Here is a 23,012-nt window from a genome sequence, read left to right as displayed (position 1 = left end):
CATATAAACTATGTCCTATTGGGACCTTTGATGTTCCGGATGAAGTTATTCAAGCTTTCTAGGTCATCGGTTGCGGCGTTGTCCAGGTATCGAAAGTTCACGTTCCGCCCACCGGCGCGATCAAGCGTAGCAGTCAATAGCCACCAGAGCTCTTCAGCATGCTTAGGATACCCTAAGTGGTGCATCCCTTCTTTGCCCACAATGCTGGAGACCGAGTCCCAAATGCTTCGCCAATTATCGGCGGCCCGTTTGATCGAGTTCGTGGATATCCACCCGAACAAGCCGGTTCTGGCCTGGAACGCGAGAGAGTGCATTGCTAGGGGCATAATTAGCTCGATATATTTGCATGCAATTATGGACGGTCACACAAACCATAGATCAGAATCAACAGATGTTCGCCAACTAGTGAGCGACTCCATTGAATCAGGTCATCCGTTGCATTCTCATCAAGCAGGCGTGTAATGAACTCCCTTAACGAAGGTAGCGGGCGCCCCGCCGTATAAGAAGCGGCGATCTCGTGGAAAGATGATGCATTTTCAGCTTCAAATAAAGCGGAACTCCAAGGGAATTGACAGTCCATTTCGAATATCGACAATGCAGGGTGATTGTTGAAACAAACGGTGAGGAATCCATCCGCGAGAAAGGCCCAACAGGCGATTCTGAAGATTGGTGAGAAGTGCCCAATATTGATGCTCAACAGGTAGGGCCTTACCTTATACAAACTTCCTCGGCTATCATTGCTCTCCATGTCTCATCGTTACACATATCGGGTGTCATACTTCGCTTGAAATGAAGAATCCCCAACGATCGTATCGTGGAAATGACACATGGATGTCTAATTATGCGAATGCGTCGTCTTGTACCTGTTTCGCCCTGCCCAAACTGAAGCATCTCGATGATCAAAGCTCCCTGAATAACTTCCAATGAAGGTAGGAGATAGGGGGCGCTGGTAGGGTGAGGGTTCGATGATAGATTAGCCAACTGACGGAAGATGTACTCCTCAGCTACGTCCAGTACTCTACTTGCAAACACTGGGCCATCTTGCGAGGTAGCATATGTTGCTCCAGCCAAGAATATTGCAAGGAGAAGAGGGTTCGAGATCATTGCAGGATCGAATGTCGGAAAATGTACAATTGGAAGATGCCAATGAAGCGACTGGAAGTAAGCCGAGATAAACACCGAAAGATTGGCGGTCGTGAATAGCGAGTTTAGTTCCGCCATTTCGAGCTGGGTTTGTTGGCCCTGGCCCATAGAATTCGAAGTCTCGACCAGAATCATCATCATCTCGCCGAGCCTGTGGGAAATCGTTGAAGACAATGCACTTTCAGGTATGAACTCCATAGAAAGATGCCCAGTTGGGGTAGAGAAAGGCTGAAGGAACAGATCAACACCTGAAAAGCCTGGCATGTAAGCCGACAAGGAGTCGTGTGACAAGAGTGGTTCTTCCTGTTGGAAGTATGTCGGATCTAGATGCCTTCTAGTAGAAGATTTGGCTGTTTCTGCAATTGCAAGTTTGTCTTGCTTAACAGAGGGATCAGTGAAGTGTGCTAGGAAGAAAAATGGGTCGTTTCTCCTTTGCGGAGTCTGTGAGGGGGATGGCGAGGGCGATGGAGACATTGAGTAAGTGTTCTCCGTTGAAGGGGTCTGGGCCCCAAATGTACATTGTCTCCCAAGGGATTGGCAACGAGAGCACGGTGATGCCCTATCGCAGGCTGTCTTCGCAAAGAAGCATTCATCACAGGACTGCTTCTTCCTCCCGGGTTTAGCTGCTGCCGGAGGAGGCTGGTTGTGCTTTTTGGCACATATCTTACTATGCCTTCGCGCAACCTCTCTTGAAGTGCATCAGATTAGAGTGACTTCATTCAGAGTTGGTGTGGGGTTTACGCACTTCTTCAAGAAGGATTTATTGCAGAAAGGGCAGCTTGAATGGGAGGCGCCGGTATCTGTCGGGTTGTCAGCATGTTCCGCATTCCTGAGAAGGCATGATGTTCAGGGGCCTAACGTGTTATTTCATGCCGATGCAAGTGGCTCTTTCGCTGATAAGATTTGTTGCACTGCGAGCACTGAAACATGATGCTATTGCCATTCTGTCACCTTGACGGGCAAACAAGGGGGAGTGGATGAAGATGGTTCGACTCAATTGATCTGGACTCCGAATACTCCGACCGTGCCGCTTAGTAATTGTGCACGAAGCCCTACCAGATATTCTTCTTCTTCTTCGTTTCACCCACTTGTTTCAATCTGAGGTATTGACGATGGAACGACTGAATGCTATCCAAAGAGTGTCATGGATCCAATGACTGATGGCTTTCATGTTTGTTGAATGTACAATCACGTCCCCTTCCCACGTGGGGTCATGCCTTCCCCTCTTCAACCACTGACTTTAACCAAACTTTTGCAATGACACGCTATCCATTGTTGGTTCAATTTAACCTGAGGCTGTACCTCGTCTGGCATGACTTCACTGTGGTCTGATCTTGTTACCTCCCGGATACATCAATGGGACCTTGGATGGCACTCATGGGGACTTACCTGGGAAACACGTCCTACCACAATTACAGGCGTCCGCGTGAAAAAGAAAAGGAGAAAACGAAGAATGCGAGGATTAGAGACAGTCAAAGCATTCATAAGTATGCGGGGTCCTAGTGCCGCAGCGAGAGGGGTCATAAGCCAACGAACTATGAACAGCATTCCTGCAGTCGCTATGCAATGTGTCGTGGAATTATTCCTGCCAGGGATGAGCTGCAGCCGACTCCGCACTGATCATCCCCGCGGGGAAATGGCAGATTTCCATGAATCTAAATAACCAGGAAGATCTCTTATTTATAAGCTTTTCCCCCTCGCTTTGCCAATTTTTTGAAAAGTCCTCTATTCGTGCTTTACCATGCGGGCTGCAAACATGCGCGTTCCAAACCAGCTGTTGCTTTTTCTTGTCGTTGGAGTGTTAGAGCTTGTTTCCGCCACTCAAGTGGATTACTCTCAATATGTTAATCCTTTCATGGGATCGGAAGGTCCAACTCCGGGTCAGGGTTACGGAGGGGGTGATATCTTTGTTGGTGGTGCTCGACCCTTTGGAGTAGTAAAGGTGGGAATCGATACAACAGCCGCAAACTGGAGTCTCGCTGTTCTAAACGGTGGCTGGACACCTGATGGGAATGTCACCGCAGTCAGTATGTTTATGTCCTCTTAGGACTGCTTTGCATACTTCGAATTTGTGCCTAATCTCCATCTACTAGCCATGATGCATGAGAGCGGCACCGGAGGTGCCCCTAAGTATGGTCTTATACCACAGATGCCTCTTACCTCTGTGGAGTCGCCGGTGAATTTATTAGATAACCTTACCTACAGCCAGCCCAGAGTATGAAAATGTCTGCCCTTGACACTCTATTGTCTCAGCTCACAGAATTAGGTTGGGAACGACTCCGCAAGTGTGGGATATTTCAGGACCTTGCTGCAGAGCGGCGTAGAGATTGAACTTTCAGCTAGTCGACATGCTGGTATCATTCAGTATTCTTTTCCTGAAGGGGAGAAGCACGTTTTGGTCGATATATCCCACGTATGACTCTCCACACTCAGAATATATGGAAGAAGCTAACATGGCTAAAGTATCTTCCCGGATCACCCGGCGATTCTAATGGGCAGTTTTACGTCGGCGGCGAGATCAATCTTGAAGATAATGGAAAAGCATATACCGGTTATGGAACATATGTCGGTGGCTGGAACAATGGTCCGCACTTCACTCCGTAGCACCGCGCATGCATTCTAATGGGACTTAAAGGCGCCCCTTTTACAGTCTATTTCTACGGCGAGTTCTCTACGGCACCGACGGATGCTCGTACTTTTACTGGGACTAACACAGACCCGATGCCACGTTATCAGAACCTGGCAAACGGAGGCATACCGCAACCAACATATGGCAACACCACCGATAAAGCGACATCGGGCCCCATGAATGACCGTATCGGGGCGCTCTTCAGCTGGGATGTTGAAGCAGATACACAGATCAGCTCTCGAGTTGGTATATCTTTCATCTCTACAGACAAGGCTCGCTCATACATCACTTCGGAAATACCTTCTTGGACGTTGAACGATACCGTGCAGTCTGCTGTTGACGAATGGAACAAGGATGTCTTCAGCAAGACTCAAGTATCTCTCGACAGCACGGCGAATATGACAAATGTGCGACTACTTTATAGTTCTCTCTACTTTATACACTTGATGCCATCCGACCGCACCGGTGAAAACCCGCTGTGGCAGTCGGATGAACCTTTTTGGGATGACTTCTACACGCTTTGTCAGTAGTGAAAGGCTTCGCGCGGCAACTGGAGAGTGGTACTGACTATACTTAGGGGATATATTCCGCTGCACAGTCAGCTTCTATCACATCTATCAGCCCACCTACTATGAGTCCATGATCCGGGGGCTTATCGACATCTGGAGGTAGGTGGTAAACCAGTTAAAGATGAAAGTATCACAACGCTAATATATCCATAGACATCAAGGCTTCCTACCAGATGGCCGCTCAGGGAACTGGAACGGGCTGGTTCAAGGCGGCTCTGATGCGGACAACATGCTAGCAGATGCTTATGTGAAGGGTCTGCGAGGCGCGATCAATTGGACGGATGGCTATGCAGCAATGAAGACTAATGCGGAGGTTATTCCATACAATACTTGGGACGCTACTGATCTTTCCGCAAGTACAAAGGAAGGCCGTGGAGCCCTGGGTGATTGGTTAGAATTGGGATATGTCTCGCAAGATCGCAACACGCGCTGCATTTCCAGGACCGTGGAGTATAGTCTCAACGACTTTGCGGTCAGCCAAGTGGCCGCAGGAGAAGAGCCTAGCGATCAAGAAAAGTATTTGAATCGGTCTGCTGGATGGCAACATATCTGGAACCCGGATGTGCAGAGTCTGAATTTCAGTGGCTTTTTGGCGCCCAAATTCTCGAACGGCTCGTTTAACAACAGTGGCTACGATCCTCGTTACTGCTACGGCTGTGAATGGCTCGCGTATACGTACGAAGGCGTTCCCTGGGGTAGGTTGCCATTCACGTTTTTTGATTCGGTCTGACGAGTGTGAAATTCCAGAATACTCGTTTGTGCTACCGCATGACATGGAAACCCTGATCGACTTTATGGGTGGTGCAGATACATTCGAATCCCGACTGGATATGATGGTACTCAATGTAATGACACTCTTGGTAGGCGTACAGCTAACGCTACTAGTTCGAGCCGAACATGTCAGTCCAGAACCTTGGAGCAAATGGGGCAGGTATTACGACAATCATAAACATTGGGTAAGCAGTTTAATATATAGCCATATGAGTGATGACTGAGCAGTTTATAGAAACGAACCCGACTTTGCGACTCCGTACTTATACAACTACATCAACAAGCAAGCCAAGAGCGTGGAAAAGTCGCGGAATCTGGGGTATCAGTAGTAAGTGAGCTTATATCATATAATATCCACAGTAACTAAAATCAAATAGCTTCCGAGATGAAGCCTATGGGGTCCCAGGAAACAGTGACGCTGGGGCGATGAACTCGTGGCTCTTGTGGCAGATGCTGGGGATCTATCCTGTCGTCACACAACCAGTTTATCTTCTCGCTTCGCCCTGGTTTCCAGACCTTAACATGACCGTCAATGGTAACCAGACACTCCGTATCATCGCGAACGGACTAGACAAGGGCTACTATGTGCAAAGCGTGAAAATCAACGGACAAGCCTGGACGAAGAACTGGTTCGAGCACGAGGATGTCATGACCCAAGGCGGTACCATTGAATTTGAGCTAGGTGCAGACATGACAGCCTGGGATACTGGCAGTGTGCCTCCCTCGCCAGGACATCGGAGCATATGAAGGAGAGGCAGCGCAAGCTAGTTACCCAGTTCTATGATTATATCCAATAGCCACCACCAATAGTGACCAATGCACATGCACACTGTGATTTGAGCAATCACCCATGCCTCGGCTATCCCATTCTACAAGACAGTAGCCCCATAATTTCCCAACCGGTAACTACTTCCGCAAGCCTCCAAACCAAGAATTGCAACAATGACGCCGACAAACCCTCACCAATGATAGCCATACCCCGCACCCTCAACACAAGGCACATCAAACCCAATTGACTCTTCCACGGACAGTCATTGGCAGAGTTCCACGCGTCGTAGCTGAACTACAAACAAGAACAAGAAATCCGGGCCGTGGTGGAACGGACAATCGCTGCTTCGTTTGGCATCGTCGGGAGTCCGGGACAAAGACGTGTGGTTGACGTCAACGGATAGAGATTCCCGCACACTGTAGAAAGATGCGAGTAATTGTTATATGATGGACATTGCCCTCATTTCAGTTCATTCGGTAGAATATACCCATCAAATTCCTATCATTCCTTTCCCCCTTCAATATAATTTACATTAATCCATTAATCTAATAACCATGGTACGTACCACCCACCACTCATCCATGGATGAACGAACTCCATCATCCCAGCCATAAGAAGAACAAAAAAAAGCGGGTCTCATCCGAACCAACCACCACTCTATCCAACATCAAGATACCACCATCAAATTACTAACACAACCCCAGGCCCCAATAATACCACCACCCCTCCACCAAACAAACACCAACACTAATCATCTCCTCTCTCCCCGCGCCGACCCCGACTGCCCTAACACCATCTCCGGCGGGGGCATCGCAGGCATCGTCCTCGGCACTATCGCAGGCACCTTACTCATCCTATGGCTATGGCATCTGTGTTCCCTATCAGGGTCTAGTTCAAGTGGAGGGTCAGATTACGGCGAGGCGAACTTGGCCACCTCAACGACAAGGAGGAGAAGACGGCGCCATAGTAGTCCCACGGTTTATTATCTGGAGAAACATCCGTCGGGACATGGTGGGGGGTCGTCGGTGAGGAGGCCGACGAAGGTGTATCTTTCTTGATATAATATCTGGACTGGAGGGGTTGGGTTGGAGGATGAGGACTGGGGGGCTGGGATTGGAGGGTGTGTGTCTTCTTTTGGTGATGTAGTATAATGAGCTATGATCAATGGAATTATGTGATATATTGAGGAATAATGTTTATGGTTTGATTTGATTGTTTGCGATGTGTTCGAGGTGATAGTGTATAACACAGCGATATACAGATGATAACAAGGGTATATGGAAGGGATCGGGAGTCGATTACTCGCGAATAATACAGGCCCATTTGCTCGCTTCTTGAGATGAGAACAAGTACTGGATCATACACTGAATGTAGATAGAGACAGAGAGGAGATATAGTAATGGTATAAGGATCTCTCGAATTTGGAACAAAGATGTTAGGTAAAGTATATGCTGGCTGCGATCCAGGACTCTAGAGAAAATCATTATCTATTATCCATTATCTTTAGTATAACACTGAAGAAATAGCTATGGTGCTCCTACCTCACTTAAGATATATCAGAGTATCAAAATCTGCAGAGCATAAGAATCATGTGATGAAAGGCTGGGCCATCTCGGAATTACAATTGGTGGTTAGGTTAGACGGAGATAAGGTACGGGGACATCGGTGGTATTTCGAAGAAGCTGCAAGGTTGTCGGGACGCTCCAATCAATCTGCAGTCAGAAATGACAATCTACTACTACCCAGTGGTACTTAGTATTACATCGTAACCCCCGCGCCCAATCATTGCTGGTTGGTGCAAACCCCGCTTCTCAGGCGTCCGATCGATATGACACGCCCCCAAGAGGGTTATCGCTCAAGCTATAAAAGATGGAAGAACGACGTTCAATTTTTTTGCTTCCCATTTCCAAGTCAACAACCGAAACTGTGTCTACCGCGCTATCTATCATGGCCTCGAACACATCTCTCCTCTCAAACAAAACCCTGCGAGATTATCGAAGCGCAATCCACCAGCACAATGACAATTTCATCAAAGACATGCCTAAAGTCGAAATGCATGTTCATATCGAGGGTACAATGACACCCGAGCTCCGGTGGGAGCTCGCGCAACGGCGCGGAGAGTCAGTTCTCAATATCAATACCCAGCGGCCTTGCGAGAGTTTGTTGGAATTGAAGGGTACGTATGAGCTCCTCAATGACCTGGATGCAGGAGGTGTAGATGGTGGAATGCAGCGATTCTTTGAACTGTACTACGGTGGTTTCAGTGTCCTCCAGGATGAAGAGGACTTTTATCGTCTTGCAATGAATTACTTCAGAAAGGCTGCTTCCATGAGTGTTCGGTATTGTGAGCCGTTCTTTGATCCGCAGGGTCATACGCGAAGAGGTGTGCCTTTTAGGACGATGATGGATGGGTTTAAGAGGGCGCAGAGTGAGGCTGTTCAGACTCTTGGGGTAGGTGGTTTGGACCCTATGCATCTTGTGATCTCTCGCTAAGGATGGTTATAGGTCCATTCTCAGTGGATCATGTGCATGTTGCGAGACATGTCCCCGGATTCTGCTATGGAGCATTATCTTCAGGCGCTACCATATCGCGACATGATCGTTGGATTCGGATTGGACTCTCTAGAGGTTGACCGTCCGCCATTGCTCTTTGAGGATGTTTTTCTCCGCGCTCGCAGAGACGGCTTTAAGATTACTTGCCATTGCGATGTCGGTGATAAAGATACACTGAGGAATATTGGCCAAGTGGTTGACCAGCTGGGAGGAAGCGGAGCGGACAGGATTGATCATGGGTTACATGCCGCCGACGATTCTTCTCTTCTTCAGAAGGTCAAAGAAAAGGACCTTGGAATGACGATTTGTCCGTGGGGTTATCTGTGCTACTCTGGAGAGGCTCGGATTGTTGATCGGGTTCGCACATTGTTCAACGCTGGCATCAAAATAGCCATTGGCAGTGATGACCCGTCATATATGGAAGATATTTGGCTGAACAACAGTCTCTACCTGCTTCGTGTACTGGGAAATTTCACTGATGCGGAGTTCGTCCAGCTACAACGGAATGCCGTTGATATCTGTTGGGCCTCTGATGAAATCAAAGCAGCAATTATGAAGGAACTTGAGGAGTTTTGAATGAAGGAGGGGGCGGAACATGGCAGCCATGCGGTTTAGCAGACAAGTGTGTGACATTAGCCTGGCTAAATAATCATGTCCTTCCCATTTGCCCACACCGAAGCTTGACACAAAGCTATGGATAATAGCAGAAACCTGGGATGCTCATTGATAATGAAATTAGCACACGATGAAGTTAATTGGCCAGCAGCCGGCAACTGTCGGAAGGCCCCGAATTCTAACTTTATTCTCCAGCCCTCGAAATACCGCCCACCCCCCAACCTCTCCTCGCTTCATCCTCACTTACTCCCCCAAGACAGGTTTAACCTCCCACCACTCGGCTTATACGCCTTAAGCACCCCAATCACCTCCTCCACCTCCTTACATTCCACCATGATACCCTTATTCGCCTGTCCAACAAACCCCCGCTGAGTCGCCATTTCAATCCACATCACAAGCCCATCCCAAAACCCATTAACATTCAACAAAACAATCCCTCTATCATGAATCCCCAGTTGATTCCACGTAATAACCTCAGCGACCTCCTCAAGGGTCCCATAACCGCCCGGAAGTGCTACAAACCCTGACCCAGGACCACCGGCAAGAACTTCCTTTGCCATTTTCTGTTTTCGCTCGTGCATGCTGTCCACGATGGTGATTCTCCCATATTCTCCCTCGGCTGGTGAAGACCCCGGGGCAAGCATTCGCTCGGGTTGTTTCCCATCCTCCTGGGCTTTGCCTTCGGCCTGGTGGCCGATGTCCGCATCAGGATAGTGTGCTACCAGTGCCTTGGGTATGAAGCCATGCACTGCAGATGGCCCAGATAGTGATACTAGAGTCTTTGCCACCTCGCCCATTAGGCCTTTTGTTCCGCCTCCATAGACTAGTTTTGCGTTGGCGGCGTGCAGTTCATGCGCAAGTGCGCGAGCGGCGGCTATGTACTCAGGTGAATTGCCGGGTTGGGCGCCGCAACTGGATGGAATTAGTAGATTAGATAGCTGGTTATGGAGTTTAGGCGGGATGGTTTCGTTGGTTTTGGATTGACCTACAAAACGCATATGACGGGCTGCTGCTCGTCCCGGCCGATAGGTATAGACATTTTTTGAGATATGGGTAGATTAGTTGATGGCAAGGAGAGGGGTGGTCTGAAGCGAGGATAAGAGTGTCACAATGCTATATGCTATTTGGAATTAGATTAGTTCTGCAACACACGTGAAACTATTGAAGAGTGCTTTGGCAGGTGTCTAGAAGGAATGAGTCAACCTTGAGGTGGGCCAGTGCCGTTATGCCGATGGTACCCGGCATGTTTTGCTTGACCCGCTTGCATTTGACTTTCCCGTTTGGACTACGTACTTTGCCTCGTTTTTAGTGGCCTTTATGGTTGTTGTTGTTGGCTATAAGTGTCAATTAGTTTACCTTATCTTGTCTGGAGATAGATCTGGGGATCACCAACTTGCATCTGATCGTGTATTTGCCTTGATGCTTCCTCGAATATATGCAACAGCATGACTAGGACTCTAATATATGGTGTGGTTAACTCTGATCGCTCTGTAGAGTGTGTGACAAATCCAAAGCTATTTTTTATACTTGTGCTCTCGCCTAGTTAAACTGTGCAGAAACTAGTGGTTATACTACAGGGCAATGTTTCGGAGATATAGTGTCGGGAATTAGATGAAGAGCGATATTCTTGCCGCAGGCAGGTAATGACGATGTAGTTCAATTTTATTCCCCCAGCAAGTATACCATCACATGACCATATCACTTCAAGGGTGCCACTTGTGGCATGAGTGAAAATTCACGCAGTAGCTCTCTTCTAAGCCCTTCATTATGCCGAGCACCAGACAGTATTCTCTGAGCAATGGGCGCGCAGCCTGCACTGGCAGCCATGCACCAGAGCTCATATCCCCATTGCTGCTGGACCATTTGATCTCTTATCAGATCAATTAGCGCGAAGGCATCTTCCCAGTCGGGTCGACAGACACTCGATTCACGCCACCTGCGGATAATCAGGCGGAAGAAGTCCAGATTTCGTAGCTGATGACCAAGTCTCGGATCCAGAAAAAGTGCCCTGAGCCTGGACATGTCTCCCCATTGAAGGATTTGATCTGCCGCCTTCATGGCCGTCATTTCGAGGTAATTGCCATTGTCAAAATCAGAATCCCTAAGCATGACATGCATCATATCCACAGAGCCATAGAGGCAGGTGATACTGAGGGGATCATAGAGCTGGCTGTCAAATGGGAACCTTGGTGGCATCGCACAGCCTGGACGATGGTTTTGCTGAGTCCAGTTGCGAATTCGGTTCGAGTCGGCTTGACACAACTTTTCGATACTCGTTAGGTTGGGAAGGCCCTCAGCCGTGACGCGACCAAAAAATACAGGCCAATAGCATGATGCGTAGACAAAGACCTCACCCAATCCACGCTCAGCCGGATTGAACCGAGTCATATTTTCTTCCCAAGCTTCCCACGAGCAATGAAAATCGTACTTGACTGGCCCCTTCTCGTCGTTGAACAAGTCAGACTCTGGCGGAAGCTCCGAAATCGCAATCTGCTCTTCGGAGAAGACGAATTCGACGCCAATCTCATCTAAAAGAAGATATCGCACGCATATATCCAATATCAATGCTTCTGGGCTTTCAAAGCGTTGTCCATCATCTCCCGAGTAGTGTGGACCTTCTGTATTCGAGTATTTTGTGGCCCAATTCTTCTTGATTAAATCCTGCAACGACTTGTCTATGAGCTGAACTTAGTATTTTCCCAAGTCATCAAGCTCAACACTTGCGATAAAGGGTTGTATCATGCTCATGAGCTTTTTGTGGTCCACTAGCTTGGCAAGGTCGTCAACGGTGGTAACATTGCGAGCGGTATGCAGGGTCACGGCCCAAGACAACTCTAGTATGCTAAATGGTCTGTGGGTAATGGCGAGAAGATTCAGAGCGGTGATGGCGAATACACAATCTTTATGCTCATTGGGTGCACAGCGGGAAAGAAGGTCACTGTAGAGCTTGGAAAGCTGGTCGGGAAGCGATATTATACTCATCTCTATAGCACTTTCGTGTGAGAATTACGACAACAGCGACTTTGGTTTCACCCTTTTTAGATACTAGTTGACTGGCCGCTTCAAGAATACTGTCTATCATGGTTTCTTTGTTTATGTGTGGTCGAGTCAAAGATGCGAGATGCCTGCGCCCATCTATGCCGCTCGACAAAGGCGATTTCTATAACTAAGACAGTGTAAGCGCGTTAGAATCAAACATCCATGGCTATGGATTCCAACGTCCCATATCCATGGAAAAAACTACAGTAAACCTTGGGTTGAAGCGACTGATGCCCATAACCTTTGGTCGGCTCGGAGTACTGTATGTTAGTTGGGTAGTGAGTTTGGCAGCACATTCTGCCGTAAACCTATGCATCAACCAAGAGACTAAAAAGCTCAATTTTGTTAGAATTGTCATGTTTAGTCGATCAATTCGTTCTCTGTAGAATAGATCTAGATGCATCCAGTGGGACTGATGCAACCATGGATTGTAGGGAAGCAATCCCATGGGTTGGAAATTCTCGGAAAGAGGCAGGGCTCTGACATCCCCCGCTTCAGCAAGTCACATGGCTTCCATTCTTTGTTGTAGTGACTTTTCCTTCGACCATTTCATCCTTTCCTCCAAAGCCAAACCGCGAAAGGAGGGGAATCATTGTCTGGCCTACAACTACCAGTGAGTTGCAGAGTATGGCACATCCTCGGATGATGTATTGGCAATTCGTGAGTAGCTAGATTCCAATGCCACAGAAGAATAATACCTTGCATTTCTGCTAATTTATGTAGCTCACGCAACACTGAACTTTTCTTTGTTCCGCTCAATAAAGAAAGACTTAGCTTGACAACAGCTGCTGCACAGCTTCGCTCACCCAACATAGTCGCTTTGAATTTTTCTTACCATGTGTTGTTCAGGTACCGCAGACACGCCTGCAATATCAGCATCACCATTGCCTTTCAATTTCTTGGGTTTACCTATCCAGATTCGTAACAACATATACAAACAAATTCTCGTCTTACCTCATCCACTCCATATCTTTCAGGACCCAGGATGTCCACTGGAATCTTTTGCACCCGAAAAGCCCGGCTCATGGCTTGCATTGACCTACGTCAGTCGACAAATATCTGGCGAGGCAATGAATATTCTGTATAGCATGAATCGGTTCACCTTCCAGGAGATAGAGACGGCGTGTCGTCCGGGCACTCTCTTGGAATCCTTCCTGAACTGCATCGGACCTAAAAATTTTGGGATCTTGTCTCATCTATGCATCAACTTTCCGGTCACCGAGCAGATATCAAGCACCTTTGGAGAGACGAGACTCACTGATGGCTTACGAAGGTTACAGCTAATACGACAAAGCTGTGCCAATTTACAGACATTGGAAATGCTCACCTTTGGTCAATATGCCAGCATTCTGGTCGCAGATGACCAGATGAACGATAAGTCCATTCGAAAGAGTTGTCTGGAGGTCGATGCCCAGATAAAGGAAATAGCTACCCTGGATACCATTGTTGTCAGGATATATAATAACGGTACTCCGGCCGCAATACGAGAGTTTCTACAAGGGCTTGGATGGATTGTCAAGTTTGGCGACGCTTAGTAGTTTTTTCTTACAGCAAAACAAGACAGACGAAATGAGGAAACAGCCGCAGTTACAGTCTACTATACCCCAATTCATTCAGACTCACTCGTCATGTGTTCCAAAATCATGGCGGATCTACTTTGGACTGTTGACAGCAGTGGACAGGCACTAAGCCCCCAAAAAGGGGGCTGTAAGTTCTCCCCACAAGTCATGGGCCGACTATCTACCGAACGAGGTACAACACTCTACTAAACAAAAGGGTAACGGGTCAGCGCATAATTACCGTGATGATGGTGTCTAATAATATACGGGGTCAGGCACCCTCTTTGCAGTTCGGCATCTTGGCCTCGCGTTCATCCGAACGGCTGTTGGCAGTGGGTAAAAGAATGCTTGGCAAATCCGAAACTGCACGCTCTGCATAAGTTGGTAGGTAGCGGTCTGCAACCTCACCTTGAAAATGCTCCTTGTATCTGCATATCCTGCCTCTGCAGCACTGAGACCTCCTGCTGATCCTCATATCTTAATCTTTGTAGGGTGAAGAATCATGGTTCATAGGCCTATTATATCCACAAGGAGGCGAACCTTGCGGGAGGTTGCGGTGTCTCTAGTGGCTCCTGACTTCAAAATTACCACCCCATTAACGGACCTAAAATTTGCCGCAGTGGTGTCCACTGTTCAATGGCATCCACCAGCCACTGCCACAGCACTGGCCTTGTGCTGAGACCTTCCCCAGCCGGCCCCGCCACTAGTAATTCGCCTACTGAGACTGCCTTTGGCTTCGACAGGCCAAGGGTCTTGGCCAGGTGCAGGATGTTGGTGCCTGGGATGCTTCCGAAGCAAGGTCAAATTCGACCCTTGTTATTAATGAAAAGTGCAGGGAACAGAGGCTTTACACTGCGAGGGTCAGCCTGATGAATTGTTGGCAGGACCCTTCCCCGAGATCCCGCACAGTGGCAACTGTTATCTCTCGCCCGGATCAAATCAGACTAACCCATACTAACACAAACTCATTTAATCTTCAGGAAGATCCAACGACGCTCCCCTGAGCTGATTGGATTTGGGTGCCTGAGCGTTGCTTATCGCCCATCGCGGCAGGGTCTTGGCGGGTACAAGCGACCCTTTCCAGATCAGACTAGCGTCAGGGTCAGGGACCACGCTAGTGGCCAATCCAGGGTGGATCGGCAGACCGCTAGACTCAATACGTTTAGCCATACTTTCTTGGTCGGGCAGTTTCCTGTTTCAAAAGTGCCCCTTAATGTTTAGGGCCGAACTAGTGACATCCAATGTAGGGAAAGAAAAGAGAGAGACATGCTGGTTTAAAAATAAGCATGACTCGGATATTAGTGATGAGGGGACGAAAAAAAGGGAAAGCAAAGTGTCTGCCAACGCCCATGTGTGGGTTGGATGCCATGGCTCTAAATTAATTAAAAGGTAAACCGTCATACCCTCTCGTTCTTCTCCTCTCCTGTCGTTTGTTCTTCTCCGTTTCATCTCGTTGCTATCCTCCTCCTGCTCCCCTTCGTTCCCTTGCCGGTGGGCATCAAACACACCTCGTGCGATTCGATCGCACTGCCATTCATTCAATAATCGTCACTCTTTTTTCTTGTGGGGAAAAGTTGGATATTCGACAACGCCGCTGTAGGGTTCGATCTCTTTCTCCAGATCCCTCTGTCGCGTCTTATCACATCCGAGAGAGGTCTTTGACCCGCAACTTGACTCGACTCTCTCCGCTCATTGCAACCAGAGTTTCCCGGGGAGTGGTGGCCCTGGACGATACAGCCCGATACAGCCTGCCGTCATGTCACTCTTTCATGTACTGGCGCTGCTGGTAGCCAGTCTAAGTCTTGTTACCGCTCAGACTTTCAGCAACTGTAACCCACTCAATACAACATGTCCTGCAGACGCAGCCTTGGGTACCAATCACACCTGGTACTTCAACTCCACCCTTGACGACACGATCTGGAATGTCACCAACGGCAATATTGGCATTACCGATGAGGGTGCAGAATTCTCTATCGCCCAAAAGATGGATTCGCCCACCATGCAATCTAACTTCTTCATCTTCTTTGGCATTGTCGAGTCCCACGTCAAAATGGCCAAGGGCGGTGGTGTAGTGAGCAGTGTGGTGCTCCAGTCAGATGACTTGGATGAGATTGACTGGGAGTGGGTGGGATACAACACCAGCGAGGTACAATCCAACTATTTCGGCAAGGGTAACGACACATCTTTCGACCGGGGTGGCTTCCACTACGTTCCCAATGCCGACACGGAATTCCATAACTATACCACCTACTGGACGAGTGAAAAGGTCGAGTGGTGGATTGACCAGCAACTAGTCCGCACACTGAAGTATGAGGATGCTGTGGGTGGCAAGAACTTCCCCCAGACTCCCAGCAACATCCGCTTTGGAATCTGGCCTGCCGGCGATCCCAGTCAGCCTCATGGTACCATTGTATGGGCAGGTGGTGAGATTGATTACTCGGCTGGCCCGTACACCATGGTAGTTGAGAAGGTTCGCGTGCATGACTTCCATACGGGCAAGGAGTATTCATATACGGACCATTCGGGATCCTGGGAGAGCATCAAGGTCGTGTCGTAAGTGTCTCCCTATAGCCGACCCAATATTCCTACAAGACTAACTCTCCAATCCTAGTGGTAATTCTACCACCGTGGAACAGCTCAACAAGCCTCCTCCGAAGTCACTGTCCGAAAAATGGAACGAGCTACCAAGTGGCGCAAAGGCTGGTGTCGGCATTGGCGTAGCAGCTGTCGGAGCCAGTTGTCTTGCTGGTTTCATCTTCTTCTGTGTGCGGCAGCGCAAGAGGGGCCGTCTCGAACATGCTTTGAACGATGCAAAGTGGGATTCCGAACGGACGGAGATGAACAACTTCCAGTCCGAGTGGAAACAAAGCGAATGGAAACATAAGGGCTACCAGCCAGTCTCCTAGCCGGCGAAGTATCCCTTTTAAAATGACCTCTGTGTCCATGACGAAAACGATGAAACCAACCTTTGTTCCAGGGGTGCCCATCTTGCCTCTTTCTGTGGGGATTTGTATGAAGCTTCTGCGTGCCCATCACACCAACGCGGCGAAGCAATCCATACCAGCGCCTGCTTTGCTGGCCAAGGTCGCGCTGGAGTTGTATTTGAACCATATTGAGTACGCACCACGATCGGGAGAGCGACGCACCATCCTACCTTTTCTGATTTATTTTTGATCTTGTTCATATTGTTCCCACCATCTTCTCCAGTCCTGTGGCTCTAGGACGAGCGTTCATTTCCTCTTGTACATATACCAACTTGCATTTAAATGGATTCTTTTCTGGGCTGTGCAGATTATTGCTTCTACAAATTTGCAAACTCAGCCAAGCATCCTGGCAGATAAATTCACTAGGATTGTCGGCCTATAGGCTATTGTAGTAGGATGCTTCTAACAGTGATGCAGACCGAGCCATACCGCCGTCTGTCACGTCCTGTAGCGCGCCTACGATCATCTACGGTGCCCTACTAATGTCATTGATGGGTGTATTATCTCTGGGCATTTGCATGTGTGACCTCTTCAGCACGGTCGACAGGCCTCGAGATTGAGCGATAAGGTTATGACACTGGAACATGGTCCAAGACGGAGATTTAATGACGCAAGGATGCTTGTTGAGTGAGATGCGGTGCCAAAAAGAAAGTATCACAACCGTCGAATGGCAAAAAGGAAAGAACGATCCCGGTGCGACTCGAACGCACAACCTCTAGTACCGGAAACTAATGCGCTACCATTGCGCCACGAGACCAGTTCGATAGCAAAGTGGGGGCCATGATGACTGATCATATGCACATACCAAGCATCATCTGGATCCACCGCAACGCATAAGCGGCATAACAGAGAGCATCCATGGATCATTACTTCCACTACTTTGGAGTTGTCCCGGAGTATCTACCAACTTCAGCCATCGGTCCGTTGTCACCGATCTCCGTGTCCGACATACCGATGGACCGATCATATGCCCCCGTTTGCTAATCATAATTCATGCCCCAGCTATGAATAGTAAACCTGCATCTCTGGCTGGCCGAGGTTCCGCTAGTGCTTACAGGCCGCGGTAGATGCGCTGTTTCTAGTTTCTCCATTACGATCCCGTCCTCTGGACTCATTGATCTACATTGTATCATGATCCACTCTCATCAGCCCCATGACGTTCGCCACTATGGTTGCCCTGGTATGCACTGCAGTCGGGCGGCCTTCTGCCTGGGGATTCCTTTTCGCATATGATGGCGTGGAGTGATGACACTTCATCTGCACTGGACTTATGCACCGTCATCAGGCATACGTTCCCTCCGACCGTAATATTTTCAACATTCTACGGGGTATAAAGTCTCCTTCCTGCATGTGTCCCCTCTCCAATCCAATTCGACTTATCAAAGTGTGTCCATCAGGTGATCTGTGGTCGCTGAGAGAAACTTAAAACCTGTGTTGTTTGTTCCACCAGACCTTCTATGAGAACTAATCATCTTCTCCGTCAAGAGCTCTAGTGCAATTGGCACCACTTCACATTCATACACCATCATGAGCAGCGTAAAGCATATTCCTATCCCAGGCCCCAAAGGCGTTCCATTCCTGGGAAATGTCTACGATATTGACCAGGAGATGCCAATCCGAAGCTTTGAGTTGCTGGCAGATCAATATGGTAACCCCGCCCTTACCCCTCCACAATGTTCTATTTGCTTTTTCTATCCCCATGGCTTCTCACATCAGAATCAGCTAGCCACGGATCTTTCTTCCCCTCATTGATATAATTATCTATGCTAACTGCAATGCGTCTGCTAAGGTCCAATCTACCGACTGACCACTTTCGGCGTGTCGAGAGTGGTGATTTCTACTCAAGAACTCGTCGACGAAGCGTGCAATGAGGAGCGATTCGCTAAATCGGTAGATGGTGGTTTGGGCCAGCTTCGCCATCTTCTTCACGATGGATTGTTCGTACCCCGGCGAAGAGAACTGGGCGCTTGCGCACCGTGTCCTTATTCCTGCTTTTGGGCCCCTATCTATTAGGGCCATGTTCGATGGTAAGCAGCCCATCGCCAATTGTACCACTATTGCATCGGACTAAAGAGTTGTCAATCTGCCACAGAGATGCAAGACATTGCCAACCAGCTCGTCATGAAATGGGCTCGACAGGGACCTGAGACTCCCATTGTGGTCACGGAAGATTTCACCCGCCTGACTCTCGACTCCATTGCTCTCTGCGCCATGGGAACCCGCTTCAACTCTTTCTACCACGATAGCATGCACCCCTTCGTAGAAGCGATGGTTGTGGATTGCAGGTAGCTAGCTATAGGGCACAGCGCCCATCTCTGTTAAACCAACTGCCCACGAGCGATAACAATTCTTTCTGGAACGATATTTCTTATATGAGAAATTTGGCGAAGGAATTGGCCGAAGATAGGAGGAAGCATCCTTCAGACAAGAAGGACCTGCTCAACGCTCTCATCCTCGGCCGAGACCCTCAGTCAGGGAAGGGCCTCAGTGATGAGTCGATCATTGACAACATGATTACCTTTTTAATTGCAGGTAGGTGCTTTGTCTGAGTCGGGTCGTTGTTATTTATCATGTTTCTGACCCTTTTCTCCCTTAGGCCACGAAACCACATCTGGAATGCTGTCCTTTGTTTTCTACTATCTACTCAAAAATGCACCTGCGTATAAAAAGGCACAGGAAGAAGTGGACAGGGTGATTGGCCGACGGAAGATTACCGTGGATGATCTCCCCAAGTTGCCGTATATCAATGCAGTCATGCGAGAAGCACTACGCCTTAACCCCCCGGCGAGTGCCATAAGAGTCCATGCGCATCCGACTAAGAACAAAGAAGACCCTGTGACCTTGGGGAATGGAAAATATGTTCTAAATAAGGACGAGCCAATCACGGTGCTTCTCCCGAAATTACACCGCGACCCCAAGGTCTACGGTGCGGACGCCGAGGACTTCAAGCCTGAGAGGATGCTGGATGAGAATTTCAACAGTCTCCCTCGGAACGCCTGGAAGCCTTTTGGAAATGGCATGCGAGGTTGTATTGGGCGGCCATTTGCTTGGCAAGAAGGCTTACTGGCCATTGCTTTGCTGTTGCAAAATTTCAACTTTCAGCTGGATGACCCAAGCTATGACCTGCGGATCAAACAGACACTCACTATCAAGCCGCAGGATTTCAAGATGAGAGCTACTCTCAGGCATGGGCTGGACCCCATAAAGTTGGAGTCAGCTTTGAACAGTGGATCTGTGCCTCCTGAATCTTCCAAGGTAGCTAGGAGGGAACGTAAGAAAGACGCAGCCCTTTCCGAGGGAGACATGAAGCCGATGCACATTTTCTTTGGTAGCAACACCGGAACCTGCGAGGCTTTGGCTCGGAGATTGGCAGATGATGCAGCCGCATGGGGATTTAGTGCCAAGGTCAATTCGCTGGATTCCGCCACTGAGCATGTTCCGAAAGGAGATCCTGTGGTTTTCATTGCTGCATCTTATGAAGGCCAACCCGCTGACAATGCGGCCCACTTTTTCGAGTGGCTAAGCGGAGCGAAGGATAATGAACTCGAGGGCATAAATTATGCCGTATTCGGTTGTGGACATCGTGAGTATCCCTTATCACTCATGTGTTTTCTGTTCTATGTAACTTCGCTGATCACCCATTCTATGAAGATGATTGGACTGCCACCTTTTACCGGATTCCAAAAGCCATCAATGAGCTGGTGGGCGAGCATGGTGGGAATCGCTTGTGTGATATTGGATTAGTTGATACCGCCATCGCCGACATGTTTACTGATTTCGATAACTGGAGTGAGTCGGCATTATGGCCTGCCATAAGTGCGAAATTTGGCTCCAAAGCTCAGGGTCAGGCTGGCAAGAAAGCCAGCTCAGGCCTACAAGTCGAATTCAGCTCAGAAAAGCGAGTGACAACCTTGGGCCTCCAGCTGCAGGAAGGATATGTGATTGAGAACCAACTCCTAACAGCACCCGACGTTTCAGCGAAACGGCTGGTGAGAATCAAGCTTCCAAGCGACATGACCTACCAGTGCGGTGATTACCTTGCCGTGCTTCCCGTGAACCCAACGAGCATCGTCCGTCGAGCAATGCGTCGGTTCAAACTGCCTTGGGATGCTTTTTTGACTGTTCGCAAGCCATCCCAGACCCAAAGCGGACCATCAGCCATTCCCATTGACACCCCAATCTCGGCCTTCGCTCTCCTCTCCTCCTATGTTGAACTGTCCCAACCCGCGTCCAAACGAGACCTGATTGCCCTGGCAGATGCAGCCGTGGCCGACGAAGAATCCCAGGCCGAGCTGCGATACATGGCCAACAGTCCTAGCCGCTTCAATGAGGAGGTTGTCACCAAACGCCTCAGCTTGCTGGACATTTTGGATCGTTATCCTTCCATCGGCCTACCACTCGGCGACTTCCTAGCCATGCTCCCGCCCATGCGAGTACGCCAGTACTCTATCTCATCCTCACCACTTACGGACCCGACAGAATGCTCAATTACAGTGTCCGTGCTCAACGCACCCTCACTCTCCGGCACCGACGAGCCGTACATGGGCGTAGCCTCTACCTACCTTTCCATTCTCCAGCCTGACGAGCGCGTTCACATCGCTGTCCGTCCCTCCCACTCAGGCTTCAAGCCCCCCACCGACCTGAACACGCCAATGATAATGGCCTGCGCAGGAAGTGGCTTAGGGCCTTTCCGCGGTTTTGTCATGGACCGGGCTGAAAAGATCCTCAGCCGAAGCGACTCTATTACCGAAAAGCCCGCCCCGGCTATTCTCTACGTCGGCTGCCGCACCAAAGGCAAGGACGACATTCACGCAGAAGAGCTCGCTGAATGGTCTCGCAAGGGTATCGTCGACGTCAGATGGGCATACAGCCGTCCCGCCGACGGCTCCGTAGCCCAGCACATCCAGGACCGGATTACAAGTGACAGAGATGAAGTAGTCTCGTTATTTGAGCAGGGGGCTAGGATCTATGTTTGTGGAAGTGCGGAACTAGGCAAGGCTGTGCGCCAAGCGTTTAACAATATCTACGTTGATGTGAAGAAGGAGCGTCGTCGGATTGCGTTGGAAACGAAGCAGGAAGATGTCCCACCTGAGGTGAATGATGAAGAGGTTGAAAAGTTCTTTGATCACTTGAAGGCGAGCATGCGTTATGCGACTGACGTGTTTACTTGAATACACTTTGAATACGCTGCATATGTTTACACCTCTGCAGTGGTAATGTGTCTTGCTTGTTTTTGGGCAAGTGCTCGTCTCAGTATCTAGTAATTAAGGGCAATTCATTGGGCGGCTATGAGATGCCGACTGGATGCCATAGTAATACATACTCACTTCCCACTCTTGGACAACGAAATCACATGCAGAACGCCCAGCATCTGTTTCTCCACTGTGAACGCAAGCTAGAATCGACAATTTCTTTTCGTAAAGAAGCGCAATTTGACCAGGCTTGCCCACTATAGCATCCGATAGAAACCGCCGCAAATGAGTCATGCAATCTTGTAGTCGAGGCAAAAGATTACTTCTGGACTAGCACAACTCATAGCATACATGGGTAAGTCCCTAAGAAGAAAATCCGTTTTCGCGGTACAGCTTTCTAACGAGATTAGGGATCATACACAAGGCTCGGAATGAGGAGAGAGGATGAATGACGAGGTCTATGGCACTGTGCCAGTTCTGGGGTCTTCAATATGGACTAGCGAAGAACAGCTAGAGGGTATTGCTGCTTTGCGTGCGTGGTCTACAAGGCATACTGCAATCGCCAGCTCAGCTTTGTGTATCAGCAACGCTCCATGTGTCAAATAGTCTCCGGCAGGTATCGTCCTCGTCCCATATCTGTGGAACGGGACCTGGACTCATAACCACCGAATGGAGACATACTCGGCTCGGTTTCACAATGCACAGAACAAGATCCCACGAGCTCTTTTCAATGCATCCTTGCTGTCGCTGCTTCGTCAAAGACCTCTTTACACCTCACACTGTCTGTCAGGATATCAGCCAAATGCAAACCCTATCCGTTTGCCTATAAAGTTACTGGGTACTACTCTAGAAGAGCTGAACGGTGATATCGATGGAGATGGAATTCGGTGCTGCGGGTGTTCAAGACATGGTGTCGAGCTGGTCATCGTCAATATGCCTTAATGCAACATATACATAAGTAATATATTATCTCTAGTGAGCAGCTATACCATTTTTATCAACAAAAGACCAGAATCAAGAATATGCGACCGTGCTAAGTGTGGATTAGAAGTTCTTGTTCTGAGAGAGGGATAGTAGGTGCCTACTGTGCTTCTTCTCCTCCGAAGCTAGAAAATAATGCAGTAGTCTAGCTAGAACCGATTACATGTTTCTTCCTCCATAATACGAAGCAGTAGTCTCCCCCCCCCCC

The 23,012-nt window shown here is 48.9% G+C and overlaps 8 protein-coding genes and 1 non-coding gene across 9 annotated transcripts; 6 read left to right on the top strand and 3 right to left on the bottom strand.

Moving 5' to 3' along the window:
* Positions 1–8: 8 nt before the first annotated feature.
* Positions 9–1,617, bottom strand: BO88DRAFT_353059 (uncharacterized protein; the record flags this gene model as incomplete). Its single annotated transcript, XM_025703620.1, has 3 exons — positions 9–316; positions 373–659; positions 713–1,617. 3 exons carry the CDS (start codon positions 1,615–1,617, stop codon positions 9–11), a joined length of 1,500 nt encoding a protein of 499 aa, XP_025557342.1.
* Positions 1,618–2,851: 1,234 nt separating this feature from the next.
* On the top strand, positions 2,852–5,940 carry BO88DRAFT_447588 (uncharacterized protein). The gene is made up of 11 exons (XM_025710388.1): positions 2,852–3,170; positions 3,237–3,358; positions 3,410–3,556; positions 3,607–3,727; positions 3,779–4,294; positions 4,350–4,440; positions 4,495–5,036; positions 5,089–5,177; positions 5,227–5,297; positions 5,348–5,440; positions 5,490–5,940. The coding sequence occupies exons 1-11, from the start codon at positions 2,885–2,887 to the stop codon at positions 5,857–5,859; spliced, it is 2,448 nt and encodes an 815-aa protein (XP_025557341.1). The 5' UTR covers positions 2,852–2,884; the 3' UTR covers positions 5,860–5,940.
* A 432-nt stretch (positions 5,941–6,372) lies between these two features.
* On the top strand, positions 6,373–6,972 carry BO88DRAFT_409097 (uncharacterized protein). The gene is made up of 2 exons (XM_025707870.1): positions 6,373–6,438; positions 6,586–6,972. The coding sequence occupies exons 1-2, from the start codon at positions 6,436–6,438 to the stop codon at positions 6,937–6,939; spliced, it is 357 nt and encodes a 118-aa protein (XP_025557340.1). The 5' UTR covers positions 6,373–6,435; the 3' UTR covers positions 6,940–6,972.
* Positions 6,973–7,828: 856 nt separating this feature from the next.
* Positions 7,829–9,010, top strand: BO88DRAFT_353117 (adenosine deaminase family protein; the record flags this gene model as incomplete). The annotated part of the gene is made up of 2 exons (XM_025703623.1): positions 7,829–8,332; positions 8,387–9,010. The coding sequence occupies 2 exons, from the start codon at positions 7,829–7,831 to the stop codon at positions 9,008–9,010; spliced, it is 1,128 nt and encodes a 375-aa protein (XP_025557339.1).
* Positions 9,011–9,288: 278 nt separating this feature from the next.
* On the bottom strand, positions 9,289–12,031 carry BO88DRAFT_476240 (LOG family protein; the record flags this gene model as incomplete). The annotated part of the gene is made up of 4 exons (XM_025711922.1): positions 9,289–9,961; positions 10,881–11,736; positions 11,770–11,949; positions 11,971–12,031. 4 exons carry the CDS (start codon positions 12,029–12,031, stop codon positions 9,289–9,291), a joined length of 1,770 nt encoding a protein of 589 aa, XP_025557338.1.
* A 630-nt stretch (positions 12,032–12,661) lies between these two features.
* BO88DRAFT_409095 (uncharacterized protein) lies at positions 12,662–13,668 on the top strand. The gene is made up of 2 exons (XM_025707869.1): positions 12,662–12,748; positions 12,812–13,668. The coding sequence occupies exon 2, from the start codon at positions 12,925–12,927 to the stop codon at positions 13,621–13,623; it is 699 nt and encodes a 232-aa protein (XP_025557337.1). The 5' UTR covers positions 12,662–12,748; positions 12,812–12,924; the 3' UTR covers positions 13,624–13,668.
* A 1,582-nt stretch (positions 13,669–15,250) lies between these two features.
* On the top strand, positions 15,251–16,562 carry BO88DRAFT_199475 (glycoside hydrolase family 16 protein). Its single transcript, XM_025701854.1, has 2 exons — positions 15,251–16,200; positions 16,259–16,562. The coding sequence occupies exons 1-2, from the start codon at positions 15,404–15,406 to the stop codon at positions 16,551–16,553; spliced, it is 1,092 nt and encodes a 363-aa protein (XP_025557336.1). The 5' UTR covers positions 15,251–15,403; the 3' UTR covers positions 16,554–16,562.
* Positions 16,563–17,316: 754 nt separating this feature from the next.
* Positions 17,317–17,388, bottom strand: BO88DRAFT_t264. Its single transcript has one exon. It is a non-coding gene; the product is annotated as a tRNA-Arg (tRNA).
* A 770-nt stretch (positions 17,389–18,158) lies between these two features.
* BO88DRAFT_430343 (bifunctional cytochrome P450/NADPH--P450 reductase) lies at positions 18,159–21,802 on the top strand (the record flags this gene model as incomplete). Its single annotated transcript, XM_025709240.1, has 6 exons — positions 18,159–18,279; positions 18,421–18,609; positions 18,667–18,890; positions 18,917–19,163; positions 19,228–20,214; positions 20,283–21,802. 6 exons carry the CDS (start codon positions 18,159–18,161, stop codon positions 21,800–21,802), a joined length of 3,288 nt encoding a protein of 1,095 aa, XP_025557335.1.
* Positions 21,803–23,012: the final 1,210 nt, after the last annotated feature.

Source organism: Aspergillus vadensis, assembly GCF_003184925.1.
Source record: "Aspergillus vadensis CBS 113365 unplaced genomic scaffold BO88scaffold_39, whole genome shotgun sequence".
In the NCBI taxonomy this organism is placed as follows: Eukaryota; Fungi; Ascomycota; class Eurotiomycetes; order Eurotiales; family Aspergillaceae; genus Aspergillus; species Aspergillus vadensis.
Note: the sequence above shows the minus strand (reverse complement) of the source record. Positions and strands in the feature narration are given on the sequence as shown.

Coding starts and splice junctions, on each gene's coding strand:
- BO88DRAFT_447588 (XM_025710388.1), top strand. CDS start 2,885: ATGCGGGCTGCAAACATGCGCGTTCCAAACCAGCTGTTGCTTTTTCTT. Junction 3,728..3,778: donor TGTCGGTGGCTGGAACAATG/GTCCGCACTTCA, acceptor TGGGACTTAAAG/GCGCCCCTTTTACAGTCTAT. Junction 4,295..4,349: donor GGATGACTTCTACACGCTTT/GTCAGTAGTGAA, acceptor GACTATACTTAG/GGGATATATTCCGCTGCACA.
- BO88DRAFT_199475 (XM_025701854.1), top strand. CDS start 15,404: ATGTCACTCTTTCATGTACTGGCGCTGCTGGTAGCCAGTCTAAGTCTT. Junction 16,201..16,258: donor GAGAGCATCAAGGTCGTGTC/GTAAGTGTCTCC, acceptor CTCCAATCCTAG/TGGTAATTCTACCACCGTGG.
- BO88DRAFT_409095 (XM_025707869.1), top strand. CDS start 12,925: ATGTGTTGTTCAGGTACCGCAGACACGCCTGCAATATCAGCATCACCA.